Below are 17,037 nucleotides of genomic sequence, written 5' to 3'. Positions count from 1 at the left end.
TTCCCAGCACTGAAGTCAGGCTCACTGGTCTATAGTTTCCCAGATCGCCCCTGGAGCCCTTTTTAAATATTGGGTTTACATTGACCACCCTCCAGTCTTCAAGGTACCATGGATGATTTTAATGATAAGTTACAAATTTTAACTAATAGATCTGAATTTTCATTTTTGAGTTCCTTCAAAACCCTAGGATGCATAACCATCCGGTCCAGGTGATTTGCTACTCTTTAGTTTGTCAATCTGGCCTACTACATCTTCCAGGTTCACAGTGATTTGGTTCAGTTCATCTGATCATCACCCTTGAAAACCATCTCCGGAACTGATTACTAATGAGGATGTTGGGAAGTTAACACAGAAGCAAAGAATTAATTTAGTCTTTCTGCAATGGCCTTATCTTCCCTAAGAGCCTGTTTAACCCTTCGGTCATCTAACAATCCAACCGACTCCCTCACAGGTTTCTTGATCCATCATGAACCTCAATCACAGGTGGGAGGCAGAATCCAGCTTTATTTAGCAGTCTGGAATCAGATAACCACGGAACTGTGGGTCTTGAAAATAGTAAAAGATGGTTACCATCTAAATTTTATGAAACAACTATAAAATCCACACATAGCTGTACCTCCCAATGTCCCATCCCATCTCCCTCCTATTAAAGCAAGAAGCACAGAAACGTGCCATTGAGGGGATAGTCTTCACTTCACAACCAGGGATTGTATTCCCAATGCTTCCTAATTCTGAAGAAAATGGGGGGACTCCGATACATCTTAGACCTACGGAATCTCAAGCAGCATCTCCAATAGTTTATGGACTTCTCCAGGAAGCTGTCCAAACCTTTTTTTAAACCCAGTTATGCTACTCACCTTTACCACAACCTCCGGCAATTAATTCCAGGGCTTAATTGTACATTGAATGAAAAAGAAAAGAATTTTCTCCAATTTGTTTTAAAATGTGCTATTTACTAACTTCATGAAGTGTCCCCTAGTTTTTGTATTTTTTGAAAGAGTAAATAATTGATTCACATTTACTTGCTCTATTCCACTCAATTTTATAGACCTCAGCTGCCTCTTCAGCAAGCTGAACAGCCCTAACCTCTTTAAGCCTTTTCTCATAGAGGAGCCATTCAATCCTCTTTATCATTTTGGTCGCCCTTCTCTGTGCCTTTTCCAGTTTAACTATATTTTTTTGAGATACAGCAACCAAAATTGAAACTGTACTCTAGTTGCAGTCATACCATGGAGCGATACAGAAGTAATATGACATTGTTTTATTCTTCATTCCCTTCCTAATTCCTAATATCGTTTGCTTTTTTGACCACTGCAGCACATTGAGCGAGGATTTCAAAGTATTGTTACAATGACACCCAGATCCTTTTTCCAAGTGGTAACCCCTAATATATAGGGCCTGTGCAAGGGTATTAGGCATCCTAGGCAAACCTTACAGCCTGGCACCCCCTCCCCCCACCTCCCCAAACACAATTTTAAATTATGCATTTATAACAGATTTTACATGAAAAATGCCATTCTGAGGTAACATTAATATACACGTTGTTGTGATAGTTACATGCACTGTTGTGATCCCAACAAGAAAACTTTGCATCTTGGAATTCATATGGCATCACATGTATTGTGATATGTTTCGGCATGGTCCTCCCATATCAACACAGTACTATCTGCCAACACTCAAACAGTAACAACTCTACCTATGAAAAGGAATAGCACAAATATTACACCAGAATCTAAAATATCAATACACCTCCTATCAGGAAAACAGAACAGGCCAATCTACTACATATCCCTACAGAGAAACCATAGCTAGAAGAATGCTTCATCTCAGTCTTTGCATACAGAACTCAGACCCTCACCAGATACAGAATAAAGCCACCATAAAGTATAAATAGGAATGTGCAGACAAAAACTGAACTGTAAAACACAACATACCAGACTCTATACAGTGCAACAATGGAAAAACAAAAATTTCACCATTCCTCATGAAACAAACAAAATCAAGATATATGTCATTAATTATAATAGTAAAATCATACTAGTAAAATAATTTCAAAGCAGCTGATGAATAGTATATCCAATAATTAAAGACTCATGTAAATTTTGAAAGCTTTCCCAATCACCAATAAAATATTTCAAAACAGCAAACAAACACCACCCAATAATTAAAAATAAGGATTTAAAAAAAAAAAAAATCTCCCACACTCCATACCTGGGAAATTTTGATTTTCAGTCCAAACTTGTCATGGATTAATGGGAGGAGGCAGTGACTGCGATATAAAGACTTTCTCCTCTCTCTGACATACACATGCTCCAACACAGGCATACTTGCTTACTCACACATATTCATATACACACTCACTCTCTCCCCCATATGCTCTCTCACACACACACACACACATATATGCTCTCACATACACATACACTTGCTTTTTCTCCCCTACATGCTTTCTCTCTCTCTCTCTCTCACACACTCACACACACACACACACACACACGCTCTCAAACACAGAGGCTCTCACCCCACACACTCACATACTCTCTCTCACAAACACAAACTATTTTTTCCCCCCACATGCTCTCATATGCACATGCACTCACACATGTTCAGACACATATACTTTTTTTTTTTTTTTTTTTTTACTCTCGCTCCTAGGTGTAGGCAGCAGCAGCAGCTTTCTTCTTGGACTTCCACGGCATCAGGAGGCCTCCACTGTCTTCCTCATTCAGCGGAAATGCTGCCTCTCTCCTGCCGCGCAGCCCGGCCGATGCTGCAATTGACCTTCAGTCTTTTCTTCTGGCTGCTCCTTCCAGCTATGACGACTGGGCATCTTTCTTCCTGCCTACAACACATTTCCTCTTCCAGTCCTCAAGGGTTGGAAGGAGAAGGTCCAATTGCCTAGGTCCTGCAGCTGCCACCAGTGTTGGGAATCGGGACGAAGTGTTTTCACAATTCTGAGCAGGTCCAATGGAAGCAGTAGGTGGCTGCTGGGTCAACCCAAACCTTTGGCACCCTAGGCGATCGCCTAGTTAAACTAGTGCTTCCACTGGCCCTGCTAATATGGAATCTAACATCATGTAACTACAATATAGATTTCTTTCCCGATGTGGATCACTTTGCACTTGTCCACTTTAAATTTCATCTGCTATTTAGATGCCCAGTCTCCCAGTGTCCTCCTGCAATTTCTCACAATCCACTTGTGATTTAATAACTCTAAATAATTTGGTGTTATCTGCAAATTTTATCACCTCACTTGTCATTCCCATTTCCAGATCATGTATAAATATATTATAAAGTATCAATCTCAGTGCAGGTCCCTGATGCACTCAATTGTTTACTTTTCTCCACTGAGAAACTGATCATTTAGACCTATTCTCTGCTTCCTATCTTTTAACCAGTTTGCAATCCACAATAGGACACTGCTTTGCTCATCCCCCCCCCCCCCCTTCCAGGAGTCTCTCCCGGGGAACTGTGTCAAACGCCTTCTGAAAATCCAAATACACTACATCACCTTTATCCACATTTATTTATTTAAAATTGTTTGTGTGCCACTTTTTCAACAATATCATTCAAAACGGTTTACATATTTAAAAAAAACAAACATACATAATATAACTAGGTAACAGTGATAAAACAAACTTTAAAATACACAATATAGGTAAATAATAATAAACAAGTAGTGAACAAAAAGTAATACAAAGTAGCCTGTTATGAATCTATTGGTGTCTTAATGAAAATTCAAAGAATGAAATTAAGAATGACTTATAGTGTGTAGATTAAATGCTTCCTGGAAAAGGTACGTTTTTAATGTATTTTTTTAATCTTTTGAATTTGAGACTAGTCATAGGGAAACTGGTAAGGTGTTCCATAATAAGGGCCCGCCAATGAAAAAGCTCTTTTTCTTGTAATGTCCAATCGAGCTATTTGAATAGAAGGTACATCTAAGAAATTTTTACCTAAAGATCTTAAATGTCCAGTAGGTTTATAAATTCGGAGGATAGTGCAAAGCCAGATCGAGGATGGATTGTGAATAAGCGAGTGAATAATAATTAGAATTTTGTATTGAATCCTATATTTAATCAGGAGCCAGTGTAGAGAAAACAGAACTGGAGAAATGTGATTTCTTAAAGAAGAACCGGTTAAAACTTGAACTGCTGAATTTTGGATTAGCTGAAGAGGTCGAATTGTGGTATCAGGAAGACCTAGGTACAGAGCGTTACAATAGTCAATACCGGAAAAGATCAAAGATTGGAGAACTGTATGAAAGTCTTGAAAAAAGAGAAATGGATGTAAATATTTAAGCATATGTAATTTGAAAAAGGATTTTTTGACTATTGCAGAAATATGCTGAGATAATGAGAGATCCGAGTTGACAAGGACTCCCAGGCTTTTTGCATGAGTTAAAATGGGAATGGAAATACAGTTAATAGTATGTGAGACAGAGGGCCATTTGTTGGGTTCATAATTGAAGATAAGTGGACTATTTCTGTTTTGGTGGGTTTCAGTTTGAGATGATTATGTGACTGCCAGGTGTTGATAGTATTTATTTATTAGGATTACTGTAGAGATGATATCTGACCAAGATGATTTATATGGAACAAAAAAATTGTATGTCATGTTTATTAATCCCTTCAAAAAAAAAATGGCAAATTGATGAAGCAATACTTCCCTTTTGTAAATCCATGATGGCTGTCTCTCATGTCTTTCTATATGTTCTGTGATTTTGTTCTTTAGAATAGTTTTTATGATGTTTCCCAGTACTGAAGTCAGATCCACCAGTTTATAATTCCCCATATCACCCCTGGAGCCATTTTTAAAGATTAGCATTAGACTAGCCACTCGCCAATCTTCAAGTATTATAGATGATTTTAAGGACAGGTTACAAATTACTAGTAACAGATCTGCAATTTCATTGAGTTCTTTCAAAATTCTGGGATGAAAATCATTTGGTCCAGGCAATTTGCTACTCTTTAGTTTGTCAATCTGCTTTATTATAATCTTCCAGGTTTACCATGATTTGTTTCAGTTCTGAGTCATCACCATTAAATTTCCCATTTCTGGCCCACTATCTCCCCCATCACACCAAGCAGAGAATTCATTTAGTCTTTTCGCAATGGCTTTGTCTTTTTTTAAATGCCCCTTTAACCCTTCAATCATCTAATGGTCCAACAGACTCCCTCACAGGCTTCCTGCATTGCATATATTTAAAAACGTTTTTATGAGGTTTTGCCTCTACAGCCAGCTGCTTTTCAGATTCTTCTTTTGCCTGCCTTATCAATGTTTTCACATCCAACTTGACAATGCTTATGCTTTTTCCTATTTTCTTCAATTGGATCCTTTCCCCAATTTTTGAAAAAAGGTCTTTTGGCTAAAATGAACTTTCACCTCACCTTTTAAACATGCTGGTAGTCATTTGGTCTTCCTGCCACCTTTTTTAAAGCGAGAAATACATTTGATCTGGACTTTCAACAGTATTTACCTGATGTAAACTCTTAACCTTTGTAGCTGCACCTTTTAGGTTTTGTTTTTTTTTCTATTTTCCTCATTTTATCATCATCTCCGGTTTGAAAGTTAAAAGCTAGAGCAGATTTAATGTCCACACTACAGTCATTGTCAAATTTGATCGCGTTATGATTACTATTGCCAAGCAATCCACTACCATTATCTCTCACATCAAATCCTGTGTTCCACTAAGAATTAGGTCTGAAATGGCTCTCCCCTCTCGTTGGTTCCTGCTCAATGGAGCAGTCATTTATTTTCTCCAGAAACTTTAGCTCCCTAGATGTCCTGATGTGACATTTACCCTTCAATATTGAAGTAATTGAGATCACCCTTCTCATCTAAGAAGGAATATACCAGTGGGACAATTATTATGGCTTTGCCGCCTTTGTTCATCCAAGGCTGAGTTTGTAAACCAAGCTAAGCACATGATCTCACGGTTCAAGAGAGAGGGTACCCTCGTCGGGTTTTACAAAAGGCTTTCAAACGTGCACTTTTTGTTAACCGTGATCTTTTATTTTTGCCTCAACCTCGTTCCTCTGATGGCTATATAAATTGTATTTTGCCTTTCTCCACCCATACCCGTGACCTCACAACTATTATTAAACGTCATTGGCACATTTTAGCATTACATGACTGTTTTAAATTTCCCTTGAGATTTTCTTTGACGTAATTTGAGGGATATTTTTGTTGCGGTCTCCACCGCTTCCCCTCCGCTAGGACTGAACTGTGCCCACCTCCGCCGCTGGAAACGCTGCGTTCCGCGTGGCTGGGACCCCGGCGGCGCTGCCTGCTCCACGTGGCGGCCGCCATTGCTTGCCCGTCTCTCTGCTGCCACGCGCGAACGAGGACGCCCACTTTGACGTCACGCCCTAAGGCCGATATAACCGGCGCCCGGACTCCTTCTCTTTGCCTTGCAACGAGATTCACTACTGCCTAGTAGTTCTGAGTTGCGCATCGTCTGTTCGTTGTTCCTGCCTTTGACCCTTGGACTGCTTTTGACTCGCTTCAGCCTGCCGCCTGCCTCTGACCTTGGTTCGTTCCCGACTTTGCTTCTGTCTGCTGCCTGCCTCCGACCCCGGCTTGTTCTCGACCTTGTTCCAGTCTACAGCCTGCTACAGACTCCGTTCCAGTCTACAGCCTGCTTCAGTTCCAGCCTGCTACAGACTTTGTTCCAGTCTACAGCCTGCTTCACTTCCAGCCTGCTACAGACTCCGTTCCAGTCTACAGCCTGCTTCAGTTCCAGCTTACTACAGATTCTGCCTCAGTATCCGGTTAGCTACAGACTCCGCTGCCGCCTGCTGTCCTGCCATCAGCCTGTACAGCCGATTCTCGGACTACCAAATACCTTTGGACTTCCTTTGCTACAGTTCCGGCCTAAGGCCATCCCTGCCACTGGACATTCAGCCTATTCCCCAAGTCCCAAGGTTCCAGGACCCTACGGGGCTCCTTCTGGGGAGTTCCTGGTTCCCGGGTGAACACCGCTAGCCTGTGGCTCCGCCTCCCGGCCTACCCTGTCATCTTAGGTGGGCCGGCCCAAGGGTCCACTACCTCGCCTGCAGTGTCAGACTGCAACAATTTTGGTACATTCACAACTTATTGACATCACCACTTCCAACTCTTCTTTCCACTCCGGATTTACACCCTGTGGACATTGTTCAGTATGTCCACATGCTCTTTCCAGTACTGCTTTTCAACATCCTTCCACTCAACACGTTTATGATTTAAAATTTTCTACTACTTGTGCTTCGCGGGGGGTCATCTATGTAATTATTTGTCCCTGTCCCAAGTTGTATGTGCGCAAAACCATAAGGCCAGTACGAACTAGGATTATTGAACATCGGTCCAATATCCGCACCAGCTGTGAAACTGCTCCTTTGGTACCCCATTGGTCCTCACATGCGCACTCTGAATCTGACCTTAAGTTTCTTATCATTGATATTATTCCTCCCCCATCACGAGGTGGTAATTTTGCAGAAATTCTGACACATAGGAAACAAAAATGGATTTTTAGATTGAATTGTTTAGCCCCGAATGGACTTAACGAAATAGAATGGTTCCGTTTTTACTGTATTTTGTCTGCCTTCTGTATGCTCTCTGATTGATGGATGTTATTTGTGTTGGTGCTCTCTGATTGGCGCTCCTTTTCACGCCATAATACATTCCTTTAAATGAGCGTCTGTTAGTATTGTCCACTCTCCTCTGACTTTAAATTGGACTTGACTTAAGGTATGTGTCCCGGCATTAATATGTTATTTTGCCCTTTGTGCTACAGTCCTCAGTTATCACTGATGTATAACTTTCTGCTTGTTTTTAGTGGTTGAAATTAAACACCGTGTCCAGTCCCTCCCGACGCAGCTCTAAGCAAAACATGGTCTGTGTCGGGGGACCTGGTTGAAGACTACAGTATATCGCATTGAGCTTTTGGAGTAGCCGCTTATGAAAAAATAAAAGCAAGGAATTCAATTTCCTATTTTGCAACACTACAAATCTTTGGACTGTATGATTCTTTCTGCTCTCTTCTTAATGTTAATTTGGCAATGACCTGCCAAAGGAATATTAATAATCTGTTGATAAGGACTGTAAATTCCAGCATTTGTCCATGGGAACTGGGCCATCAAAAAGTTTGCTTTATGAAGGAAAAATTATCCTTAAGGTAGACAGGGTTCAGCGATTCATATAAGAGGCAGCGTTTCTTACAGCGATATTCCAAGCTGTGTACCAGCAGTGCTTCCTGCAGCGATAAGCTGAGCCGTATACGCCAGCATCTGCATTATAAGCTTAATTCAGAAGGATTCTGTCAATTAATGTTAAATTATGACCCCATGAGGTCTCCCCCATGGAAGGTCCTTTCCACATAGTTGCCCCGTTTAAGCATTTGAATGCTGTACCCACAGCAGTAAGCAGGTGTGTTGGCCCAGGATTTACGCTTTGTGTCCTACCTTTGCCTGATGTGAATACCCGTTGGCCCCCCTAATGCAGTCTAATGTGGAGCACAGCCATGTCAAGGTTTTTCTGAACAAGAGTACATTGTAAAATAAGGTGTCTTTCCTGTTGGTCTTAAATAAATAAAGCTATGGATATATGTACTGAACAGTTATACTTTTCATGCCACATATCTTTTTGACTTGAAAATTCTTTGAGCCATTACAGTAGAAAAATGATTTTAAAACCTGTCATATACATTAACACTTTCTCATGTCCTGGCTAGTGAGCCTGGTCTCTCGCCAACCAAGACTCAAAACAGTTTTTATCTCAAATTTGAGCCTTCTGATGCTTGTCCATCCTAAATGAGAGTTGGTATTATTATTATACCATGGGGGTAATTTTCAAAAGGAGTTATGTGCGTAAATGTAACTGCTATTGTAGCAATTTTCAAAAGCCCAATTTCTCGAGTAAGGTGCATTTACTCAAGTAAAACCCATGGAAGATAAGACCTGCATAGAAAAACAGGGAGGCAGCTTGGACTTAATCCTACCCTGAGCAAGAATCTATCTATTTGGAGTTGAGACCTCCAGGAGGTGAATAAAAGTCAAATAAGTGCGTGGAAGGGTGGGGGATGGAAGAGAGATTCATTCAGGAACATTACTGGCATGACAACTTGTACATATGTTGCCAACACACAAAAGCTAGTTTAGGGATGGAGCATGGGGGTCTTAATCAAGTATGGGAGTTCTAACTGCTATGTGCTCCAATTATTTTTAGACAGTGGCACACAGGTGTTTACTAGGCCCACATCTCTCTTGATTAAACCTTTTTATAACAGTTGCTACTTGGGAAAAACAGAATATTTGGTGCTATTTTCCAAAGAAAGGCCAAAAATAGCAAGGGTAAATCATCCCCTAAGTGATAACTTTTAGGTCATGTCTGGCTATGTAACTGTAGTAATGTTTATCTGTGAACAATACATAAGAGTTTCTGCAAAATTGTATTCAGAATACAAATCCTTTTCAAAATGTTATTGAATCAAAGTATTTTAAGAGTAACTATAGCTACAATAGAATCATTAATGAAGCAGTAGAACCCAGAAATAGTTGTTTCTCTTACAAGGTACTGATTGTTTTTATGATGCTTTGATTGAACACACTGTTGAAAACATGTACCCTTAGTGCAGTTGTGGTTTACTGCACATTATAGACAGAACTGAAAACAGGGACAGATATCCCATATTTGTCTTCTGTAGGATAAATATCACACACAGTATGAACCAAGAAGGCATCATTTTATGGAGAAAATGTATCAATGGTTGGATCCAGATTTATCAATGAAAGCACACCAATTATTTTTAATGGGAAAAACATAGGAGAAAACTGGAGTCATTTTTGCACTAGAACTAAACTGGATAAAATGTCTGATACATCTGCTTACAGTAGGGTGAGAATGCCAAACATAATCTGGCAGGGGTAGTGTGAAAACCTGCCAAACCAGAGCTGCTTTGCTTTGTCTTGGGGATGTTTGCAGAGCCCTTTGTGAGGACTGAACCCTGCAGTCTGAGTTTATGTTACGCCAAGCCCTCAAGGAAGAAAAACAGGACTTTGTTTGCAATTTACATTGCTTTTGTGGACATTTGCAGGGTAATGTGTAAGGGCTCAAAACTATGGGTTTCAATTCCACTTAAAAGCATAGCACTGATGGATGAAGGAGAGCACTTCGTGATATTACTTGTAAGACATCCAAAGAGATTAGGGTTGACTTTACTTATAGAAAGAAAAAAAAAAAGTTGAGGAGCATGTGCATTGATTTTCTAATTCTTGGCCCAGTTAACACAGACAAATGCCTTCAGACAGATTTATTCAAGAGGAACCTCACATTTTCCAGTAGGCAACTACAAAATGTTTAAATGTGGTCCTACATGTTTAGTATCTTGACAAACTACACTACTTTAATCAGTGTCTAAACTGAAAAAGGAGGCACATCATTGCTATCTCATTTGAAAAAACTGTAACACGTTCCAAATACTTATTTCATCTTAAATTAGTTTACATTTTCACTTAATATTGAGTAGATCAAATAAAAGCAACATTTTTAGACATATGAAATCTCTCTTCTCTATTTAGAGCAAAATGTTAACTGGATTTACCTACTTAAGGAGCTAACAATAATCCTCCACAGAGATTTAAGCGTGCATTAATAGCATTACTTGAACTGCGCCCAAATTAGTTTAGAAAGAAATGTGCAGTTATACTAAACACATTGGGCCGGATTTTAAAAGCCCTGCGCGCGTAAATCCGGCCGGATTTACGTGCGCAGGGTACTCGTGCGCCGGTGCGCCTATTTTGCATAGGCCGCTGGCGCGCGCATAGCCCCGGGACGCTCGTAAGTCCCGGGACTTCGTACAAGGGGCAGGAGGGAGCGTGTTCGGGGGCATGTCCGGGAGTGTGGTGCCGGCTCGGGGGCATGGCTGAGGCCTCCAGTCCAGCCCCCGGGTCGGGTGATGGTGTTCCAGCAGCCCGCTGGTGCGCGCAGATTTATACCTGCCTCGGATAGGCGTAAATCTGCCGACAACGGTAGGGGGGGGGGTTAGGTAGGGGAAGGGAGGGGAGGCGGAAGGAAAGTTCCCTCGAGGCCGCTCCGATTTCGGCTTCCTTCCTCCCTTAGCTGCCCACACAAGTAGCAGTTGCAGAGTATGTGCGTAGCCACGCGTATCTTATAAAATCCGGGGTCGGCGCGCGCAAGGGGGGTGCACATTTCGGAGCAGCCTCGGAGGGAACAGGCAGCGCGCGCTGGGCTCGGCGCGTGCAGGTTGCACAAATGTGCACCCCCTTGCGCGCGCGCCGACCCCGCGCGTATCTTATAAAATCCAGCGTACTTTTGTTCGCGCCTGGTGCACGAACAAAAGTACGCCCGCACGTACATTTATAAAATCTACCCCTATATGTCTGGTAGTGGCCTACAAGGGAATGATCAGACTCTCTACAAGGTGTGTGGGGAATTTGTGAAGTGAAGTTAAAAAGGCTGGTTTTTTTTGTTTTTTTTAATGTGAAAGTGGCACCTGCCTATAAATTAAAGAATGAGCTAGGGGTGGGTTGGGAAATACAAACAGTCTAACTTCAGTTTATTCCCTGCCTTACTGACTATTAAAAGCACAAACACACTAAATAACTGGGTAGGGAACCTGGAAGGAATGATGGAAGTCACAGAGGTCTGGATTTAGATCTTACTGCAGTTTTGGAGTCCACTGTGATAGATGAAGACCACCGGGCTACTTTGTTCATTACAAGACCGCTGTATGGTGCTTATCACTATTTTCATTCTGCTCATATTTTGATTATGTGTTTCAAAGTTTGGATATATCCTTATTTTTCCAGGGCTAACCAAGAGAGAAGGAAAAATTTTCTTAATATGCGTAATAAAGTTGCTGCTCTTGCGGCTCAATTTATGTTAAGATTCCTTGTAAATGCTTGGTCACTTTTACTTCTGAAAAATGTGGGTTCTTTGAGTCATCTCAGCTCTGTTTATTGATTCTAGACTTCCCATCCGAAGAATTGCCCAAGATTCTGTCACAGAGGTAGAAGAGAGGAGAATATCAGCACTCTCCAGCTAAGTTTAAACCCTGCCCTTGAAATGCCTCTTTTTCTCAGTACGTTTTAGCCAGGTAATGACTTTCCTAACCTTAAAAAAATAAATAAAAATAAAAAATCTTATCCATTCAGCAGGTGTGAAAAGAATGGGAGAAAATATTTAAAACCCAAGGTTTGTCCAGCTAAGACCCAAATTTAGAAGGACAGACCTTTTGAATGTGGACCTCACTGTTGCTAGGAATGAATGCATGTCTATAGTAACATTACCACATACAAACAAACAATCTAAGGAAAATATTTTCTTGCGATGGGGTGTTGCAGAACCTGACAGATTAATAAACAAAACGTATTAGTTTATTGCACTTTTATCACAGAACACAGAAGGATTTGAAGGAGTGATTCTATCAGGAAATTTGCATGAGCACAATGCATATTTTATCCATTGGGCCAGCACCATGAAACTATGTACTGAGGCACAGGAGACTCAAGTTGGAGGCTCTTGTCTGACAGGGTTATCAAGACTTGGTCATATTGCCTGAAGAGAGGAGGACAATGACAGACAACCCCCACCCACCGACTACCAAATAGTGTCCTTGAGCAGAGGTCTCAAAGGAAACCTCCCTCCAGCTCTGAGTTGGCAAGGATTATAGTGTGTTGTCTGAGGAGGGGGATAAAGGGGGACAAAAGGGGAAAAAATAGTTACCCATTTTCCAAGCAATGTTGTTCTTTCTTCAAATACCTGTTCAAGAAAAAAAAAAAAAAGTTAAACATTATATAACAAAAATAACGATACATGCAGCTAAAACATAAAAAAGATCTTGTTACTACAAAAAGAGAAAATCCATGATGAACATAATCCTTAAAGGGGACAATTTTGATAGCCCATGTTTGCAGTGTACATGGGCACTTTTACCTCACTTATATTACAGCCAGTTTCAAAAAGAGAAACCATGCGCATTGTTTACCTCTGAAAATTAGCAACTGCAAACTATAGGCCTCATTTACTAAAGCTCTTTCCCCATTCTATGTCTTCAGAAGAAATGCTTAGAAAATAGGGCCCTATGTGTGCTGAAAGTTCTCTCTTACATTACACTTGCTATTTGTGCAGGCAGCACCATTTTCCTCCTAAACTCATCCCTGCTGAAAGTATATGCACTATGGAAGCCCAAATGTACTTTCAGCCAGACAGAGAAATGCATCTACTGCTGAATATATTTGGCTAAAGTTATTCAGATAATTTTGCCATTCACTGACTTACTGAATATTTGGGAAAAATATCCACATAGGCCAGAGTTGGCCTTATTCTGCACCCGCCCCCCCCCCCCCCCCAACCTCCCAAAATAGTGAACAAAAAAAAGTCAGCTCATAGAGGAGAAACCTGGTCCAAGATTAGAAAAATATACTGTCTTCTGTGATAGAGCCCTGCTTCCCCATCTTAAATTAAAAAAATAAGTAAATAAAAGGGACAGCATTCTCTCCACTCCCAAAAGCATCCTTGTACCCCTGCAGGAGAATGAGCAGCTCTTACTTCCCAGCAGATAGGTTTCTGCACTTGTCTTCACCTTATAGGAGGTAGCTAAAGCTTCTCCTCTTTTTGTGGGGGTAAAAGGATGATTTAGGGTGCGGGTAGTGCCCCCTTTTCCCCAAGAGGAGGAAACTTGGCTGGATTGTGATAGATTACTTTTAAATTTGTGCGAGGGAAGGGAAGGATCACTGCTGCAGGGTGACTTTTTAAAAAATTATTTTGGGGGTGAGGGGAGGGGGGGAAGGAGAATGGGTTAAGGCTGCTGCTTTTCTGTCAAGTTTCTTTTTTTAAAGTTAGGTTTAAAGTTACACAGATACACCTCAGCAAATAATTTTATAATCTCCACCACAAATCGATCTAACTGGCTAAATTTATATCAGTACCTAGATTTAAGCCCCACCCCCAAAATGCTCCTTCTTTATGGGGGTATGTTTTATCCAAGTGGATACTTAAACCTCAGGGTTTGCCTCACTAAGGGCCTCATTTTCCAAGGAGTTACCGAACGTGATAATTCCGCAAACCGCGCTAACAGATGCAAATTTTTAATTTCGTATTCAGGGGCGGAGCAAATGTAAAGTGGGGAGGATTTATCGTGTGCCGCGAAACAGCTGCACTGTTAGCGCGGCCAATAGCTACACCTCTTTCATTTGCATTACAGGCCGGTAAAGGTTTATCATGGTTCACGATGTCTCCTGATAAGCCTGTTTCAGTGAGAGAGAGAGACTTGCCATAGTGTCCCCTCCCTAGACAGGTATTTGTATCCCTATCGGAGGCCCACCTAGTAACTCGAGGTGAGGTTTAAGTATTAGTGTAGGGGGTTAGGGGCCACTTTCACATTCAAAGTGAGACGTACGAACAGAACAGTGGTCTCTTGTGAAGATTTGATGACCTACGGAGTGAGGAAACTCACCCAAAGATGAGATTTGGGCAATGTTGTCTCAACCTAGCTTCGCTAGGTTGAGACAACATCTAATGCAAGAAGATTGGTATATAAAAACTAAAAATAAATAAATAAATGGCAGGTTTCTGTGCTTCTTGCTTTAATAGAGGGAGATGGAATGGGACAGTGGGAGGAACAGCTATGTGTGGGATTTAATGGTTTCATAAAATTGAAATGGTAACCATATTTTACTATTTTCAACACCCACTGTTCCGTGGTTATCTGATTCCAGACTGCTAAATAAAGCTGGATTCTGCCTCCCACCTGTGATTGAGGTTCATGTGAGACTGGAAAATTGGGCATCCAAATGGCAGATGAAATTTAATATGGATAAGTGCAAGGTGATGCATATATGGAAAAATAAGTTCTTTTTCACTCAACGCACAATTAAACTCTGGAATTTGTTGCCAGAGGATGTGGTTAGTGCAATTAGTACAGCTGTGTTTAAAAAATGAAAGAGAAGGCCATTGCAGAAAGACTAAATTAATTCTTTGCTTCTGTGTTTACTAATGAGGATGTTGGGAAGATATCAGTTCCGGATATCTGGTTCAGTTAACTGAACCAAATCACTGTGAACCTGGAAGATGTAGTAGGCCAGATTGACAAACTAAAAAGAGTAGCAAATCACCTGGACCGGATGGTTATGCATCCTAGGGTTTTGAAGGAACTCAAAAATGAAAATTCAGATCTATTAGTTAAAATTTGTAACCTATCATTAAAATCATCCATTGTACCTGAAGGCTGGAGGGTGGTCAGTGTAACCCTAATATTTAGAAAGGGTTCCAGGGGCGATCCAGAAAACTATAGACCAGTGAGCCTGACTTCAGTGCTGGGAATTATAGTGAAAACTGTTCTAAAGATAAAAATCACAGAGCATGTAGAGAGACATGGTTTAATGGAACACAGTCAACATGGATTTACCCAAGGGAAGTCTTGCCTCACAAATCTGCTTCATTTTTTTGAAGGGGTTAATAAACATGTGGATAAAGGTGAACCAGTAGATGTAGTGTATTTGGATTTTCAGAAGGCGTTTGACAAAGTCCCTCATGAGAGGCTTCTAAGAAAACTAAAAAGTCATGGGATAGGAGGCGATATCCTTTCGTGGATTACGAACTGGTTAAAAAACAGGAAACAGAGAGTAGGCTTAAAGCTTCAATTCTCTCAGTGGAAAAGGGTAAATAGTGGAGTGCCTCAAGGATCTGTACTTGGACCAGTGATTTCAATATATTTATATATGATCTGGAAAGGAATACGATGAATGAGGTTATCAAATTTGGAGATGATACAAAATTATTCAGAGTAGTTAAATCACAAGCGGATACATTGCAGGACGAGACTGCGAGACTGGAAGATTGGCCATCCAAATGGCAGATGAAATTTAATGTGGACAAGTGCAAGGTGCTGCATATAGGGAAAAATAATTCTTGATGTAGTTGCACAATGTTATGTTTCATATTAGGAGCTACCACCCAGGAAAAATATCTAGGCATCATAGTAGATAATACATTGAAATTGTTGGCTCAGTGTGCTGCAGCAGTCAAAAAAGCAAACAGAATGTTAGGAATTAAGAAGGGAATGGTTATCAAAACGGAAAACGTCATAAATTATTTATTTATTTCGCATTTTTCTATACCGACTTCATGGTTAAATACCATATCAGATCGGTTTACATCAAACAGGGGAACTGTAACAGAAAACCAAACTTTTTAATATAGACTGAAGAATCAAAGTTACATTCAACAGGGATGGTAAACTTGGAGGCTTAAGTAGCTGGAAAGAAAGGCCTAGGAAGGTAGATAATGCCTCTATCGCTCCATGGTGAGACCACACCTTGAATACTGTGTACAATTCTGGTCGCCGCGTCTCAAAAAAAGATATAGTTGCGATGGAGAAGGTACAGAGAAGGGAGTCCAAAATGATAAAGGGGATAGAAAAGCTCCCTAATGAGGAAAGGCTAAAGAGGTTAGGGCTGTTCAGCTTGGAGAAGACATGGCTGAGGGGGGATATGATAGAGGTCTTTAAAATAAGAGGTCTTAAATGAGTAGATGTGAGTTGGATAATAAATGGACTAGGGGGTCACTCCATGATGTTAGCAAATAGCACATTTAAGACTAATTGGAGAAAATATTTTTCACTCAATGCACAATTAAGCTCTGGAATTTGTTGCCAGAGGATGTGGTTAGTGCAGCTAGGTTTAAAATAGGTTTGGATAAGTCCTTACAGAAGAAGTCCATTAACTGTTATTAATCAAGTTGACTTAGGGAATGGCCTCTGTTATTATTGGCATCAGTAGCATGGGATCTTCTTAGTGTTTGGGTATTTGCCAGGTTCTTGTGGCCTGGTTTGGCCTCTGTTGGAAACAGGATGCTGAGCTTGATGGACCCTTGGTCTGACCCAGCATTACAATTTCTTATGTTCTTATAATCTCGAGGTTGAATTAGTTGGTTGTTGCTGCTAAGGTTTTTGTTGAGGTTGTTCCCTTGGATAACCTCTGGTTTGCGTTATTTGCGGCTGTTAACAGTTGGGCTGGAAAGAAGACAGAGATACTGGCG

At 40.8% G+C, this 17,037-nt stretch overlaps 1 protein-coding gene across 6 annotated transcripts in view; it reads right to left on the bottom strand.

Moving 5' to 3' along the window:
• Nucleotides 1–17,037, bottom strand: part of FBXO16 (F-box protein 16) — a 137,453-nt gene that overhangs the window by 97,931 nt on the left and 22,485 nt on the right. For all 6 annotated transcript variants that reach the window (XM_029596179.1, XM_029596174.1, XM_029596178.1 and 3 more), the window contains exon 3: nucleotides 12,724–12,759. In XM_029596179.1, coding sequence (XP_029452039.1) covers nucleotides 12,724–12,759 — 36 coding nt within the window. The remainder of the gene's footprint in view (nucleotides 1–12,723; nucleotides 12,760–17,037) is intronic.

The sequence above is a fragment of the Rhinatrema bivittatum genome, chromosome 3 (genome assembly GCF_901001135.1).
Source record: "Rhinatrema bivittatum chromosome 3, aRhiBiv1.1, whole genome shotgun sequence".
Lineage (NCBI taxonomy): Eukaryota > Metazoa > Chordata > Amphibia > Gymnophiona > Rhinatrematidae > Rhinatrema > Rhinatrema bivittatum.
The sequence above is the reverse complement of the archived record's forward strand: the minus strand, read 5'-3'. Positions and strand labels throughout refer to the sequence as shown.